The following is an 18,258-nucleotide window of genomic DNA, read 5'->3' as shown; positions in this document are numbered from 1 at the left end:
AACTGCTCAGGTTTCTTGAATGTGGTGATACCTTTCCTAAGCTATGATAAACATTTCAGCTCTGTTTCTATTACTGTGGTTTTGAATAACCTCCAGGCATTTTGAAGGGATTCAACCAACTTAACTCTCCCTTTCAACTTGCTTTTTCCTATTTCCCTCATTTTAGAAATGATTCCTCTTTGAAGTCAAATGTGTCTTCACATGTGGATTTCCTTGGCAATGTCCCATTTAAATTTATATTAAGTATGAGAGCATTGATATCACTGTTTTTTATTGGCACAACAACACTTATATATCAGACTAGGTTCTTAGGATTAAATCCAAGATTGCTTCCCCTCTGGTCAGTTCCATGGCCAGTTGTTCTAGGATACAGTTGTTTAGGATGTCAATCCGTTTAACTTCACCATGCATTTATCCAGTTAATGTAGGGGCAATTGAACCCACCTGTTACTGCAAAACATTTGGAAGCTTCCATGTTGCTTTGTATATCAAGATCATCCTGAACATTCTAGTTTGGGGATGAAAATATGTTCCTAGTACTAAATGTACTAGGACTAGGACCCCAGGATTGTAACCCACAGCACTTTTGCAGAGGAGTCTGCCTTTTTTTAGATTTTTTGCTATGCTTAGTACTATTCCTTCTTTGATATAGTGAAACATCTCATCCAGTGTACCCTTTTCTGCCCTTCCCATTGGTTTATAACCAGGGATGATCATTTCCCACTGGTTATTTCCTTTCTACCAGTTTTCTACCAGTGACTTTGTCAGGCTCTCTAACATTCCCATATTGGTTTAGAAGCTATTGGTTGTATAGAAATGCCTATATATTGTGTCTCTCCCCAGGTGTCCATGGCCTGCCTATTTGCTATGACAGTTTTAATTAATTAATTAATTACAGGCATTTATATTCTGTCCTATCTCCAAGCACTCAGGACAGCTTACAAAACATAAAAGTACAATATAAAATATAAAAATACAATATAAAACATCAATGATTAAAAGAATATAAAACTCATCACAACTTAGGAAAAAGAAGGAAAAAATAAAGTGTGACTGTGAAGGGAAAAATCCTAAAACATCTAAAAGTATTGGTTATTCAAATAATGATTGAATAAAAAGGTCTTTACCACGTGCTGGAAAGAGTGTAAGGTCAGCGCCAGGCAGACCTCTCTGGGGAGCAGATTCCATAGTCTGGGTGCCACTGTGGAGAAAGCCCTCCTCTGGATAGACACCCCCCATACTTCATTCAGAAAGCGTTCTGGGAGCAAGGACTCCCCCCCGCCCCGATCTTAAGGGGCGTGAGGGCTTGTAGGGAAGAAGGTGATCCTTCAGGTATTCTGGACCTTTTAGGGTTTTATAGGTTAATACCAGCACCTTGAATTGGGCCCGGACTTCAATTGGGAGCCAGTGTAGCTGATAAAGGATTGGCGTTATATGAGAATAGCAATTGGTCCCTGTCAGCAACCTGGCAGCAATATTTTGTACCAATTGAAGTATCCAGACCATTTTAAAGAGCAGCCCCATGTAGAGCTGCTCCACTGTTAGACCTCTTTGACTGGCTGTCATGTTTCACTGTATGTTCATTTCCTCCCCTTCTTCATTTAGGCAATCAACATTTTCATTTTTATCCTCCAAGGGATAATTCAACCTGAAGCACATGTTTCCCAGTTCCTGTTGGATGTCCCACAGGGTTCAGTTTATTTTTAAAAATATTTAAGTAATAACAATACAATACAATACAAATACCTTAATAACACAAAAAATTAAAAAGAGGAAAAAACAAAAAGTGGACCCCCACACCAGGACCTTGACTACATAATAACTAATTATTCATACCATTCTCCTTTACTTCTTCTCTATACTTCCCTTTTTTCAGGACTACCCCCCTCCATCCAAAACTGCACCAAATCATACAAAGGTTTGATACCCTTTTCTTTTATTAATACATGTTCAATAAGCAAACTCCAAATATCATTAAAATTGTTTTTGTTAACCCTTTTCTACCTTAATACTACATGTTAACTTATTATTAACAGCTATATTCCATTTTTCTTTATACCATTCATTTAATTGGAAATCCCATTTCTCTCCCTCTTTGATAATACTAGAACCTGGCTGGGGGAAAGTCAAGACAGATAGAAGAGAGTACTTCACACAGCAGATAGTTGAAGTGTAGAACTCACTGCCACAAGACATAGTGATGTTCACCAGTTTGGATGACTTTAAAAAGGCATTGGACAATTTAATAGAGGAGAAGGCTATCAGTAGCTACTAGTTCTGATGGCTATATTCTGCCTCCAATATCAGAGGAAGTGTATCTATGTATCTATCACAGTTGGTTGCCTGTGAACATAACATTAGACTAGGTAGACCTTTGTTCTAACCAGCATGTCTCCTCTTATGTTCAATTTGGCCAATGGACAACATGTTGAAATCGTGTGCTTTATAATAATCTTAGGGCATACAAGGATTTTGATACCATTGACCATGGTATCCTTCTGGATAGGCTGGCTGGGTTGGGAATTGGAGGCACTGCTCTGCAGTGGTTCCACTCCTACCTGGCTGGTCAATTCCAGATGGTGTCACTGGGGGATAGCACCTTGGTCACATAGCTATTATGCCAGCTCTGTGTTCAGTTGGATCATGTGGAAGGCCATTGGTCAGTGATAGAGCACAAGCTTTGCATGCAAAAGGTCCCAGTTTTGTGTCCCAGCATCTTCAGATAGGGCTGGAAAGATTTGAGCCTGAAATCCCAAAAATGCACTGCCAGTCATTGTCTACAGTAGCGGACTAGATGGAGCCTTGCTTTATTTCAGTATAAGGCAAGTTCCTGTATTCCTATATTGAACTGAGTTACAAGAATTAGAGTATGACATGTCTTCCTGGCCAGTGAAATAATCTTAGCGCTCAATTGGCGCAATTGGCCCTACTCATAGAGACATAAAGGATTTGAAAATCCTTTGCCTGCTTGCAGTTTGCCTGAGAAACACTGGTGCTCCTGGGTCCTTCCTTCTGGGAAACACTGGCTGCTGTCTTCTTTCCTATAGCTGCGTATAGCTGAACCCTGCAGCATCCAGAAGAGGGCTAGCATTTTGGCCTTTAAGCTATATGCTAGAGCCAAAGCCTCAACCCCCTTGAAGCTTTCCAAGATCTTGATCTTACTGTCTGAATGATACAGAAGCTTTCTGGGGATGAATATGAGGATTCTTGCCCATCTTTCTTATAAACTAGATAAACAGCCTCATGTAAGGAGCCCACTTTTTCTTTCTTTTTCAAATGAATGCAAAGGCTTCTATTGCGAACGTCAGTATTTCAAACTAGGATAATTTTATGTAGAGCAATAACTCAGGTATTCTGACAAATTATGCAGAACTTTTCTTTGTTACCTGTACAATAAAGCTGGCAAATATTGTGCTGAAGTGAAATAAGAGCTTATGTGGGGCAGCATAATCCAAACAGTATGAAATATACAGTAGATTTTCCTATTATCTGCAGCTTGTTTATTCAAAATATGTTGTTATCCAGATTCACTTTACGTTTTGCATGTTCATCCTCTCTATGTAATCCTGTAAAAATAGCATTCATGTTTATCTGAAGGCAACTCTTTCATTGTTGTTATTGTAGCCTTCACCCTGTGCTGTGGTTTGCATGCGAATACTGTGACTGGAAATTATTAAACCAAGTGAACATCCTCTGTTAATACGTGCTAACATTTATCAGAAGAAAATTCATATTTTCGTGTATACAAAAATAGCAAATACTGAAAAGTTATTTTTTGTGAAAGTACACCATTAAAACACATGACTTGATTTGTTGTTCTTAAGCCTTGAACACAAGGATTGGAGATGAGAGTGAATACCGTTTCTCTAGGGAATCTGGGAAGGCAGCCTGCAGAAAGTCACATCTATATGTTGACCTGTTTGTTGTGAAAACAAAGAAGAAAGCCAATCACGCTCAATTCTGTGGACATTCTGACAGCTAACAGAGGCATTAACAGTTTGCAACAGACATGGCATGGGGGATGCATCTCTCTGAGAATCACAATTGTGGGTTTCCTCACTGAAATAAAATAGTAAGCTGAAGAAGTGGGAGGTTAGAGGGAAACCTTGGAGATAGAATACATCATTTTACAATATTGATTTTTCCCATGTATTTGTGTGTAGACTTTATGGGCAGATGGACTGTTGCTGCATGATTCATTTATTAATATTTTACTACCAGAAGCTTAAATCTTCTCTAACCAACAGAGTTTTAGGGATGAAAGACTGATGGAAAATGTGGCTGTGTGGAAACTAAGTATAAGTAAGTGTACACAATATATGAGAGTATAAAAACAAGATATCTTACCGATTTCCATGCTTTTTGATATATGAGTGTTTTGATCCTACAATTTAGGCTTAGACTCTCCTCACTTGGAGAGACAATTTAAAGGTTAGGGTTATCTGGCAGGCACAGTACCTCACTTACCAGAAGAATTTGAACAGAGTATATTGTATATTTCTCTCCATAAGCACTAATTAAAGCTGCTGTGCCAGATAGTCATGTTATTCTGTCATGCAGAAAAGTGAAATTTAATACACATATATTCTAAACAACTGGATCACCAGAAATATCTGAACATAAGCTATTTTTATATTTCTTCTTCAAATGGGGGGTTTAAGATGGTCCTTAAAAGGATTAGGTTAGGGAACTTCCTGATCATGGGCCAGGCTGGCCCATCTAGTGAGATAGATCCATCCTTCTCTATGCAAGACCATTTCCTAGTATACCCCCACCCCCGCCACCAAGGGAAAATTTTCATTTAAAATAGAAGTTAATGTTATTTTTAAAAACTAATCTTCCTTTCTCAGCATCACTAGTTAATAATGCTAGAATTCAGATTATCTTTCTTTGTGTTATAATTGATATCAGAATCATTGTTTTAACTAGATTCTACAGTATGATTTTTCATTGCCCATCTGTGGGAATTCCCAGTTGAAAGATGTACAGTGTAGGCAGAGCTCCAGCAGGGGTAGTCAATTGGTAGTTGTGTGTCCCATAAAGCAGTTCCACGTTAGTGACATGGAAATAATATGAATACAATGGTACGACTGTGGCCATGCGCAGCTATTGTTGTGGGCCAGGAGCAAGTCACTAGGTGTGGTAGCATAGACAAAGCAAAGGGAAATTTGCCAAATAGCATAATTTGCTGTTTCTTAGCCTGAATTTCAATTGCAGTTGTTAGCTTGGTACTAATGGTATTGTGCAAGCTCTTTTATTTATTTATTTAAAATATTTGTATGCCATTCTCCACTATCACGTCTCAGGGCAACTTACATGATTAAAAACAAAACCATAAAACAATCTGACCATATTGATAGGATTTCTTCCTGCTTAACTGACCTGAGTTGCTTGACACAACAGCCCACATGGGTATCCATTTTTGTCTCATATAAACCCAATGTAGGTTCTGCAGGATGGTTTATTTTTCATATCTAAGCCACTCTGTCAACCCATGACTTGTTCTAAGGGTTGTTCAACCCATGATGGGCTTTTGTATCATCTCAACAGGGTGTTTTTATCATGGGTTGTTGGGGATAGTTACAGAGCTGCTTCATACGCATGACAAGAAACCATGCTTGTGAAGCAGCTTTTATAATCTACCCAGTGACTGCCCTCACAACAATGCCAAAACAGCATTTGAAAAGTGTGCCACTGGGTTGTTATATTTTTTCTCAACCACTGAAAGTTGCGCTTTTAAAAATTACATATATTTTCTGTTCCTCAAAAATGTTCACTTACGGCTACCCAATATAAAGTGACACCTCATGTAGTCTAATTTATGTATATTTGCCAAATACCACTTGCCTAGTTGTCAATAGCAAAGCACCGCTAAAGGGCACAAATGTCGGAAAAAAGGTGCACCCAAATGGAGTGGGGACATTATTATTACATTGGTCTTGTAACACTTTTGATTTTATTGAGAATTGTGCCCTCTTCCTTTTCAACAGTTCCTTGAGTCAGCAGCTCATCCAGAAAGATGAGATATTATCCCACTCCCCCACTGCTCCCCACACCTTTCTTGGCTTCATACTGCTGTGGTTACTGCAGTTCCATAACAGTTCCTAAAAACTAAACTAAATAAAATACAGAAATAATTCACAAATTTAAGGGCTGGCAAGTAAAAGGAAGGAAAATGTGCACACCTGTAGTAACATAGCAGTTAATGCAAGTATGCAGATTTTCACTTCCTTTCCAGGCATTAATTTTGTTCAAATTTCCTCTTTATTTGCTTTGCAGTCATTACATTTCTATATATTTTCACATTAGATTTCTAAACATTTTTGATGCTCCAATTAAAAAAAGCAGTGAACAAAAAGAGGTAGAGGAACCAAGATGGGTTCTGCTGCAAAGGACCCTGGGATACTGTTTGGAGGACTGAGGAGACAGGAGGGTGCCAGGATCTGAGGCAGCTTCAGGGCTCCATCTGCTGGCCAAGAACTAATCCTTAGTAGTTGCAGGATTATGTTCTCATTCTACTGCAACTGCCAGGGCCGTAATGAATACCACCTGGGAGTCCAGGGTAAGCGCTATATAAGAACTGGCTCTTCCCTCCAGAAGCTGCCTTGTCAATGAAAGTTTTCAGACTTGATGCAGTGCTCCTTGTTTATTGGGACCTGAACTCTTGGACCTTGCCTGATTTCCTAGTCTCTGCTTGCTCCTACTCCTGCTATCAGGGATCTGCACCTGTCTGTATTGCTTCCTTGGTTTCTTAATCCCTGGATTGCTTGACTACACTTTTGTCTCTTGGAAGGGACTTACCTTGCTCTCCTACTCTTGGCACTGACCTTGGACTGTAGGATAAGATTTGGTTTGGACCTTAGACTCTAGCCAAGTTGCCTGGGTTCTGGTGCCTGTGTCAGTCAGCTGCCCATGCCCTGCATGCTGACAAAGGGAGAGAAAAAGCTAGTATTTCATAATAGTGTTAATCTCTGCAAAACTGAAGTGCCAATATGATCACAGTGAAATGTCTAAAAAACCCTATTTTTTAAATTATCTGTATATTTGTTGATTGATACTTTAACCTGAAGTACTCTAATCTGGAAATAAATTAGGAGTGTGCATGGGAAGAAAAAATGTTTCTTTTATTTTTATATGGCCATTGCTTGAATTGTGTGCATCTTTTTCTTTTTTGTTGGTTGGTTGGCTTTTATTGATTTTAATGGAGTTCAAGCTTCTCTTCTGTTATTTGTCTGCTTGTAACTTTTGTGTTTCCCTCCAATGGAGAGAAATTATCAGGTGTTTACTACCCTCCCACCTGAGCATCAAATTTACGAGATTTCAAACATACTGGACAAAGACTTCCTGTTCTAGAGGTAATTCAAAAGAAGCATGGGCACAATTGTTTTCAACTAGATGCAGTTTGTCATTTTGTCCAAACTGCAGCAAATTGCAATTTGCTAGTTTAGCTATGATTTTTCCAAGCAAACTAACTTCAAAATATGATTTCTGAAACAAGCCAGTTTCATCTTTTATAAGCCTGGCTACATTCAAGAAAACAAAATTCAAACAATTCACATTTCCCAGTTCAGACAAAACAACAAACTGCAAGCAGCTGAAAAGAAAACATGGATACTTGAAAACTTCTTATAACTATAGAGAAAGGAAAAGGAGCAAGTGCATGCATGTAATACTAAACTATGGATTAGCATTCTGTCTAAACTAGGCCAGTCTTTTCCCCCTCTCTGTAACTTTCCACCACTTTTATAAATATTTTGATTTGACCTTTCCATTCAGTTTGCCTGTTTCACAATTCTGTTTCTTCCCTTCCAAATACTTTTTTGAGAAATGTACACAAAGATTTAAGAATGTATCTAATGTAAAACAAGGCTTCTAGTGGAAAACTAATGTGAAAAACAAATTCTCATGTTGTATTTTCACATTGTTGGGATTTTCATATTTGTTTTAATGTAAACCTAATATTTGAACTTCTCTTGTATTTTCTGTTCCTTTAAAAACAAACACTTCTCTCTAATGATTCCCATGCAGCTTACTTCCTGTCTGAATTTTTGGCATAGGTGAAGCTGAGATGTGTTTCATTGTATAATGCTACTAGTATTGCCGTTGCCATTGTTTGCTATGTGTACAACAATCTCTATCAGTGGTCTTTTCAACATCTCACTGAAGAGAGCACATTACCAAGAAATTTGGAGAACTCTTGTGCTGTTATTAAAACTGATTGGTGGCAATTTTGAAGTAGTGATTCTTTAGAAACATATGTGCCTCAGATTAATTGAACAAAAAAATTAACCTGACAATATTTATCAATGAAGAATAGCTTAGTGCAGTGGTGATGAACCTATGGCATGCGTGCCACACTGGACAAACAGAGCCCTCTTTGTTGTCATGCAAGCCAGGTCGCCCCAGCAGCTGAGCATTGGATAGCAGCGCACATAGGGGCCATGCTCATGTTCGGAAAGGAGTAGTGGTGCCACGTAATGACGTCAGAAGCCGCAACACATTAGCCGCAACATGTCCAAGCTTTTGCATGGCTGGTCAGTGCGCTGCCGACTGGCTGTGAGTTGTTTTTTCTAAATTAAAAACTCAGTTTTCGAGTGTTTTTGAAGTGTTGGCACACTGCGATAAATAAGTGGGTTTCAGGTTACAGTTTGGCCACTCAGTTTCTAAAAGATTCACCAACACTGGGTTAGGGTTGGAAAAACAAGGTGTCCTGGCCTGATTTTGATGGTTGGAAAGTGTTTAGAATGGGCAGAAATGATGAGCTGTGCAGAAAAAGCTACTCAAGAAATGCATTTTCAAAATTGCATTATTTTCAATGGAACTTTAGCCCTGTATAGGGTGAGGAGTGTGCACCAGGGTATAGTTAGGGCAGTGGCGGCGAACCTATTGCACACGTGCCACAGCTGGCATGCAGATCCCTCTCTTTTAGCATGCGAGCCAATTCACCCCAGCAGTACCCCAGCAGCCAAGCATAGAATAACCCTGCACATAGGGGCCATGCGCATGTTCGGAAAGGAGTAGCAGCTCCAGGCAATTATGTCATGAGCCGCAACTCATCAGCCTTGACTCATTTGAGCTTTCACATAGCTGGTCAGTGCGCTGTCATGGATATATTTGCTTGGACTGAGTTATTTTTTCTAACCTAAAACCTCAGTCTTCAGGTTTTATTGTAGTGTTGGCACTTCGTGATAAATAAGTGGGTTTTGGGTTGCAGTTTGGGCACTCGGTCTCTAAAAGGTTTGCCATCACTGGTTTAGTGTGTGAAATGTGATGGAAAACTAGAATGTCAATCATTGCAGTGATGGGATATATAGATATTTAATATAGATATGTCCATGAGATAAGCCTATATAATCAACTTGTTAATCATAACATTTACAATTCTAGCAATTATTCTTGGAATTGTGTCATCATTTTAAGTATAATGACTTTCTGATCAGTAGTGCATATAATTAATGCATAATTGCATGGAATTTGTTTTCACAGTGACACCTTGCCTTTGTTTAAGGTTCTATATCATAACAGTTGAGTGCAAGGAAAACACAAATTGGTCTCCCAATGTAATATGCTAGAGCTCAGTATAACATTTTTTACTAGATCAATGTTATCTTTAACCAAGCAATCTTATCTTTCCCTATGCAGGCCACATAAAAGTGCCCGTATCTGGAATATATTTTGAGACCTGTGAGACATTGGTCATCTACTGAAAGTTACTTTTCATTATATACTACTGTCCAGTTGTGAAATTTTTGATTTTTTGTTTCTGGCTTAGTTATTGTTAAATAGTTCTTTCTTTTAACTAAACAAAAATAAACCCATTACACAGTAAAGCTGGTTTATAGCCCCTTGGTGGCTAAGAAACACTGACATTCCATTAAGTATAATCTCCGTTTTAAACCTCATTGTTACACCCACTGTCTTCTTTGAAGAGATCATTTCAAAAGCCTCAGTATTTCTGCAGAGCATAGCACTAGAAAGAACTGTTTTGCACAATGATTTGTGGGGAAAAGGAATCCTGTAGAACAAGTTAAACATTTCTTTAAAAATCTTGTAGCAGTTGAAACCTCTGTTCATTATAGTTTCCTGCATCATACAATATTATAGTATATGCCACGTTTCTTTAACAGTATTTTACCACTGTTTTTCAGGTTTTACATGGCAAGATGATTATACACAGCATGTTATTGCCCGTGAACTCTCAAATCTCCCTAAGATCCATGACTGGCACTCTGAGACATTCTCATCAAATGATTTAGATTCACCAAGGTAAATTCACATGCATCTTCTATACCGGGGTGGCCAAGCCAAGGCTTGAGAGAATTGCAAGCTGCTTTTTGGTTTTGTTTGCAGCTCACCATACATGGGCACCTGTTGCCCACTTGCAGCTCTCAGACATCTGGCATTTACTGTATGTGGCCCCTCCATTGGGCAAGTCTGGCCATCCCTGTTCTATATCATAATGTTTATGATGAATTATGGAAGATAATATTCAAAAAAATAAAATACACATATCCTGAGGTCTGTTATTCACTGGATCATGAAAAATGAGCACTGTGAATTCCACTGACAACTGATTAGAAAACTGTTCTTTTTCTTTAAACCAATATTTTTCAACTGCATATTATAGACATCTTATTTCTTTTCTTGCCAGTAGTGCCTTCCTTTTGTATTAGATTCTGTCATTTGGGAACTATTCATTCATTTTACTTGTACAAAAATGCACAAACCACCTTTCTCTCAAAATGGCTTTGGAAGGCTTCCTTCCTTCCTTCCTTCCTTCCTTCCTTCCTTCCTTCCTTCCTTCCTTCAAGTAAGGACGACTTACATACCACCTTTAGTGGGTGGTTAGGGAACAGTGCAAAGGGATGGGGTCATACTAGAGATGGCCCTGTGGCATGCTATAACTGATTAAACTGAGTAAAAATGGAGTCTGGAACAGATGTTCCTCTGCAGATTTCACAGTGGTAGGAAGGCATATATAGGGGTAATGCCGATCAATAACTTGAGCCCAAGTGGTACCACTTTGAGTTTCACTGTTCTTTGGTACTGATAACTCTGCATTCAGAGCCATAAGTGCCTATTGGTTCTGCATTTCAGAATTCCACTGCTCTTTTATTCATCTCCCAAACGGTCCCATTGGATTAAAAAACCCCATTTTAATATTAAAGAAAAAGTTGAAGTTGTGGCATTTTTTCTAAAATACAACATTCTCCTACTTTTTTGTGCTCATTTTACCCCACAAAAATATTACTTATATGAAGCTAGGTGGTATACAATATGAAACTGAAGGTATTGGTTAATATTCAGAATGATCACTTATTTTGTTATGTAGGTAACATTTATTCTCTTGTTTTTGACATGCAGGACTTCAAAACAGAATTCTGACAGCAACAGGAATTTAGTCCTGGGAAGAGACATGAACTTCATTAAGTCTCCTCAGCAATACCTTGCCTACCTGGATTTTCTATCCCAGTCCCCAACTCCAGATTTGTATTCAAGGATAAAGGGTAATAAAGCCTCTCTTAAGGTAAAGTTCTTTTTAATGGATATATCTTTATGCCATGCTGTTAGATTTTGCTATTTGTGGAAAGCTGTAAATAAGGTCAAGTAAAAATAGCTTCTAAAGTAGTGGAGGCTTTAGTCAGGGCTCCATACCATCACTGTGCCCTTCAGTTATCACTCAGGGTTGGAATTTGGCATTTAACATCTTAGTATTAAGGGCAAGAGTCCCTGACTGAAATCTCAGGTAAGGTTTGAACTAACTGGATAGCTTTAGGTAAGACACACTCTCTGTGTTTCATTCCTTTCAATACTAATTCGTAACTCATACTACTATCTTACTTTTATTTACTTATTTATTCAGATGATCTATATCTTGTTATTTGATCATACAACAGACTGCAAATAATGCATGTCTCCATACAGTGCAGCAGCTCTTAGTTCCATGGTTTCTGGCAGAGGCTAGAGTAACCTTCCCTTCAGCTCAGTGGTCCCAGGGCAGCTGGTAGTTGGAACAATATATTCTCTCAAGCAGGAAGTAGTAGGGGGAAGCAACTACAATTGCTACAAATGCTACAGTGTTCCCAAACATGAGTGCATACATGAGTGAGAGAGAAGCAGTGAGCTGATATTTGGAGAATCTTCATGAAATTAAACATTGGTCATTCTCCCATGCTTAGCTTAGGTTGGTCTCCCACTTGTGATATTCTTCCTGTTAGACAGTGGGTAAAATATCCCAGTAGTTGTTAGTCCTCCAGTCAATGGCTGAGGGGAGGGCGTATTTCCCTTCTGTTTTGATATATAGTTTATATTTATTCATTTATGTATTGAATTTGTATTAAAGCTGCCTATTAGCATCATGCTCTCAAACTGTAGCTGTTGTGAGGCTTAATGAAAAAAACATATGACAAGCTTCCACCTATTGGGCAAAAAATTAACCACATGGTTATATGTGATGTGAGTGTTAGAATTTTGAGGAAGGGGGGCATCAAAACCATGGATCCATTGTTTCCATCAGATTTGTTGCAGTTAGTAAGTGTTTTAAGATAGCTTTTATTGATGAGGATTGTCTTAGTTGCATTCACTGGCAGTCTTTCACCCAACATCAATGTGAAACCTACCATTAGTTGCAAAAAGGGTAATTTTTGACCCCAGAACAAAATGTCTCAGACAAGGCCAATTCTGCATATATACTGGGTCTTGTCTGAATGTTTCCCCAGGAGGTTTGAATGAGCATGAGAAGAGATTTCAGGTTTCAGCTAGCAGAGGTAATTTAAGAATTAATCTTTCCTGAAGCTATGTATAACAATAAAATCTGCATGACAGTGCTTTGCCTGATGTCCTTGGACCCGCTATAAGAATAGTTTGGCTTACAAACTTTCACCAACTTAAAAAAAACCTTTCCTTCAATGGATTTTAATTCTGCTTGTTGGTGGTTTTAAACTCTTGGCTTTCAAAAGAGACTAAGATGACCCATCATTAAGTGCCTTCTGTGCCTTTTTTGAGGAATTAAGGAGCCCTACAGAACTATTCCTATGCAATGTCAGAACACTTTGTTACCCCAGACATCTTTTGGTTTATAGAAAAGGTAAACGGTGAGAAGGTAAACTGAAATTTGGGGACAGTTTTTGCTAGACAGATTTTGACAATGTTTCAGAAAGTCTTAAACTGTAGGTCTACTTATGTGCAAATGACATGAAAGAATGTGAGCTGAGGGAGGTTACTTATCCCAGCCTGTGTGATGATGCTAACCATAACACAAAAGGGATTAGCTGTTCACAAGCAATAACTGAACAGTATCTCTCATGAACAAATTGATTTTCTCTGTGAGAAACTGTTCTCATTCTCATCAATATCTGAAGAAAGGATATATACTAGCCTAGTGCTGCCAGCTCCTTTTTAGACAGTTCTCCTTGTTGCTTTATTTGTTTGTTTGTTTGTTTATTTAGGAAGCTTCTATGCCGCCCCATTCACCGAAGCTTCGGGGAGGCTCACAATAATAAATAAACACAATATAAAAACAATATAATTTAAATAAATAATTAAAATTAACAATCAAAATAAAATTATCTCCAATATGCTGCCCTGTCTAAGCTTCTATGTTTTTGCACTCCCAGTAGTTGAACCAATGTGAGGCTCACAAACTACCATATTTTTCATTCTATAAGACGTACCTGACCATAAGACGCACCTAGTTTTTAGAGAAGGAAAACAAGAAAAAAAAATTCTGAATCAAATGGTTTACTAAACTATTTAACAAACTATAACAGAATACAGTAATACTGTATTTCAACCTTGTAAAGTGAACAGCAGTCAACAGTGACATTAAGAACTATCATCACTGTCATTAACAAAAGAGAGACTTTAAAGTTCGAGTACTCTTCTAGTTTTTGTTGAGAACTCATCATCACTAGAGTCAGAATTCATGAAGCTCTGTTGCTCACAATCACTGACATCACTTTCTTAGTCAGTAGTGGAATTATTGAAGGAATCCACAATCTACACCAGTTATACAAGAGCTGCTGCAGACAATTCAATAACAAATCTAAAAAAGCCAGTAATGTCCATGCTGCCCTACTAGTAAATAATAGAAAAAAATTTCTGACAAAAAATGAGATATTGTACGGTAAATCAAACACACAGCGGACTAAGTAGCCTTTGAAGAATAAACTTCATACATGAAGGTAATGCTGTTCAAATATCCACTGATCCTAAAAAAAAAATGTGTCTGATCAACTCACAGATAACTGATCCATGGAAAGCTTCCTGATAATCACAGGCACATTCCCCATCACTTCCCCATGGGCTTCATTAAAAGACGGGTTGCCATTTGAAAACACACACCGACCTGTGATTAACAGCTCTCACCTGCGCCGGAGGAGGGGGGCGGAGCAGGGCACGCCGAGCGCGTGCCGGCCAGGTGGTGCCATGTGGGGCCGGCAGCGTACCGGCAGTGGTCTTCCGGGCGGCGTGGCGGCAGGTCTTCCCAGGCGGTGGGGGTGAGCAGTTCCCGGGCAGTGGGGTTGAGCAGTCCGTCTCTCTGTGCGGCCGGCGGGTTAAAGCCCATGGCTCCTCCTCCTCTGCACCTTTCCCTCTGAGCGGTGCAGCTCTCACCTGCACCGGGGGGGGGGGCGGAGCAGGGTGCATGAGCGCTTGCCAGCCAGGTGGTGCCACGTAGTGCAGGCGGCCGACAGCATCCCGGGCGTCGGGCACACACACATTCACTCTATAAGACGCACAGACTTTTCCCCTTACTTTTTGAGGGGGGGGGGAGTGCGTCTTATAGAGTGAAAAATACAGTAATTCCAGGCTAGGGTTAATGAGAGGAGGCTGGAAAGCATCTGTTCTTTGGATGTAGGGGCTCATGTGAGAGTCATCCTACATAGGCTGAGATTCTTTGTCCCGTGTGGGCATTACTCTTGACTCACAAGTATGCCTTTTCCTGGTCTTTCCCAAGTAACTTGCTCTGTTCTCCATTTTCCTTTCTCTTCTGTTTGTGCATTGCTTTCATTTCATCTCTGCTTTTTCCTTCAAGGTGCTCTCTCACCTCCCCTAGCCATGCCCTTCCTTGCTCTCTTCTTGTCTTTTCACTGTCTTCCCTTTTCTCCTCACTCCCCTTTTCTGCTTCCTCACTTCAGGTGTTGTTCAGTTTGGCTGACTGAAACTGAACATTGGGTGGTATCAGTTTGAACCATTGCTTGCTATCCTTGGCTGAGCTGTTTTTGCTGTTTACAGTGGCCATTAACCTCAGAAGTGTTCAGGGAAAACCAGAGCTGCCATGAGTGACTTTCTGGGTACTTGGTAAGAGGTAGCAAGCCCCACTAATGTCTCTCAGCAGCCTATACATTTCCAGAGAGGAAAAGAGGAAAGTTCACATAGGTAAGTGGGAATGAACAGGGAAAGGTAGCTTGCTGCCATACAAACTATTGCGATCGGGGTTGACAAGGTACAGAGCTGGGTAGGATGAGTAAAGAGACCAGCTGGGGCACAGTTGACTCGAATCAAGTTAGTACTGAAATAGTTACTGATTCCTATTTATAAATAAATGTTTTTCTTACTCATTCTGCAATAATGAGATAAAATTTTCTAATGTACAATTGATCTACAATAATTAGGGCTAGATTTATTTACAACCGAATGATTTGTTTTTGTTTTGGATAGATGAAATACTCTTAGATATTTGTAGAAGTCAGCAGTAATTCAGAATTTATGGGACAAATCAACAGGTATGTCTGCTGTTGTGAAAGAAGCTTACAGAAATGTCAGAGTAGCTGTAGGAATTAATTAATAGTGCCATTTGCCTCTGGTGTTTTTTGCTAAGCTCTTTTTTTTTGTAACTCAGGTTTTCAGTAGTGAGGCATTGACTGAGGATGTCATTCTTTGAAGCTACTGGAAAGTGAGAATTTGTCCAAGAGGTATTTCAGTGATGCTGTGGATGTCACATGAATTCATAAATAATCTATGCGATGGAGCTCTTTCAGTGAGAAGAGTGCTGTGAAAAACGCCACTCACCAGCATTATTGTATGTTGCTGTGAAGACAGTCTCTAAGAACTGTTGAGGTTAAAGAATAAAGAGGGGAAATACAAGAATAAATTCGTATAAAAGCATATTGTGGTTCTTTAATTGAAGAACTTTCAATATGCATGGATACTGTGTTAATATGTAGCAAGTTTGTAGTAGTAATGATCATCATCATCATCAAATAAAGAACAAGATAGGAAAAATATTCTAGAAGTTAATCACTGACACAGTGATGCTAAGATAAATATAGATCTTTAATAAGTAAAAACAGCAACAACAACTCAGCAACACACCACATTTAGATCATACTGTATTTAAATTCTGAATCTTCACTTTGTTGTAGGAGTACTTTTGAATAAAACAACGTATTTGAGACAACTGGCTCACCATACTATTTCCCAGGGCTTTAAACCTGTGAAACTGTAAGAACATTACCTGACCATTTTGCAACATAAAAACAGCTCTGTTTTTCACACTAATTTCAAATGGATTATTAGCAGGCATTTACACTCTTGCTTTCTCATTACCAGTCTACAAGGGAGTTTTTGGAGGGAGTGCAAGAGAAGAATTAAAACCTAAAGAAAAAATAGTATACAGCCCAAACATTGAAGTTGGCAAACTACTGTTCTCAGTTACATCAACTTTAACTGAATCATAGAACCTAGAGAAATCATTGATTTATTAGGAAGATCCATTCTAGACCAGAGATCCTGTTTCTCAGCTCTGGCAAAGCATACATACAAGCTTTGTCCCACATTCTTCTTCCTCCTTCTTCCTTTGTGCTGGAACAAAGAGTAGGGAGAGCATGGGTACAAGGGGGAAAATCCATTTTTGAGGTATCAGTTTTCTAGTATCCAATTTTCCTATAGATTATTCAATGGCCACTCTATATGCAAAGGAGGAATGATAACATACCTTTGTTTACAACGGACTAATAGTGTATTTTGAAGGCAAAATACTAAGGAAGGTCTAAGTATGTTACTAAGTGCTAAATATTAGTTTAGGACACTTAATTAGAAGTACCAACTAATTAATGTGTTGCACTTTTCTGTAATACTTTGCTTTAAAATGTTTACACTTCACCTGGCTAAATTACAAGTAGGATCTCGAAGTGCTAAATCGCAAGAATTTGTACTCATTCTGCTGCCTGTTCCCTGTTTCCTTCCCACCAAAGGAACCAAGTTGCAACCATCTCTGTTTTAATTGGAGTTTTATTGACCGTCAAATTTTTTTAGGACGCCATGTTTTATTTTACACTGTTGAATTGTTAAACTGTCCTGAGACTTCGGTAATGGATGGTCTAGAAAAGTTTTAAATAAATAAATAAAAATCAATTGCTACTTAAGGCCAGACCAACAGTTCAGATAAGCATATGGTACAATTTATTATAACCTTGGTGAGAAATACAAAAATCTACCAACACATACATTTTTTAAATGCCTGTCATCTGTACTGTTTAGTTTGTAGTGGGTAATTGAGGCCTGTTATTTAATGGCTGATGCTAGAGTTATGTGGCAATTGTACAGTCAGGCTTCTGAGGCAAATCCATTACTACTTTCAGTCAAAAGAGTTTTTGGGCCTGTGTTTTGCGTGATCATCCATATGCTTTACAACACTTAAAACTAAAGTATGTTAATTAACAGCCTTCTTCATACAGGTTCTCTGAAGTAGGTTTTTAAATGATTTCAAAGCTTCAGGTATATCTTTGACAGAAAAAAGTTATGTATGATCCTTAGCATGATAATCTAAAGCCCTTGTAAACCACTTGTTTCATGATATATTACTCAGTATAGTTGTTGGTTGTTTAATGTTACACACTTGCATGAAATAATTAGAGAGAATGGGACATAATCTTAATTAAAATTTACTTCATGCAATTTTCCTGTTTAGTCATGTATATGAGGTAGAAGTCATAAAATGTAAGAGGTATGGCTCTCACAATTGTGACTGCTGTTCAGTGAAATAAAAGATGTGCAATTGTATTTTCTCTTGTTCATTTTGTCAGATGAAAGCTTTGTGAGACATTCGTAACTAAGTATGAGCATTACATTGTCATAACTTGTTTCAGATTTGTAGTATTCTGTGCATTTTTTAAAACTGAAACATATGAGCTGTGGATTATACTGAAAATTAGCAGCATTTCTCTCTGTGCATGATCTGCTTTGTTTCTGTGAGAAACAAAACCAGAAAGACAATTGAATTTTCCTTCCATACTGGTGTTGGAATAGCAATCTGCT

General features: G+C 38.6%; 1 protein-coding gene across 1 annotated transcript in view; it reads left to right on the top strand.

Annotated features, from left to right (window-relative positions):
• PTPRN2 (protein tyrosine phosphatase receptor type N2) overlaps nucleotides 1-18,258 on the top strand; it is a 548,843-nt gene that overhangs the window by 72,004 nt on the left and 458,581 nt on the right. The window contains exons 3-4 of the mRNA XM_044425007.1: nucleotides 10,149-10,266; nucleotides 11,365-11,527. Coding sequence (XP_044280942.1) covers nucleotides 10,149-10,266; nucleotides 11,365-11,527 — 281 coding nt within the window. The remainder of the gene's footprint in view (nucleotides 1-10,148; nucleotides 10,267-11,364; nucleotides 11,528-18,258) is intronic.

Source organism: Varanus komodoensis, unplaced genomic scaffold (assembly GCF_004798865.1).
Source record: "Varanus komodoensis strain SLA01 unplaced genomic scaffold, ASM479886v1 scaffold15, whole genome shotgun sequence".
In the NCBI taxonomy this organism is placed as follows: Eukaryota; Metazoa; Chordata; class Lepidosauria; order Squamata; family Varanidae; genus Varanus; species Varanus komodoensis.
The sequence above is the reverse complement of the archived record's forward strand: the minus strand, read 5'-3'. Positions and strand labels throughout refer to the sequence as shown.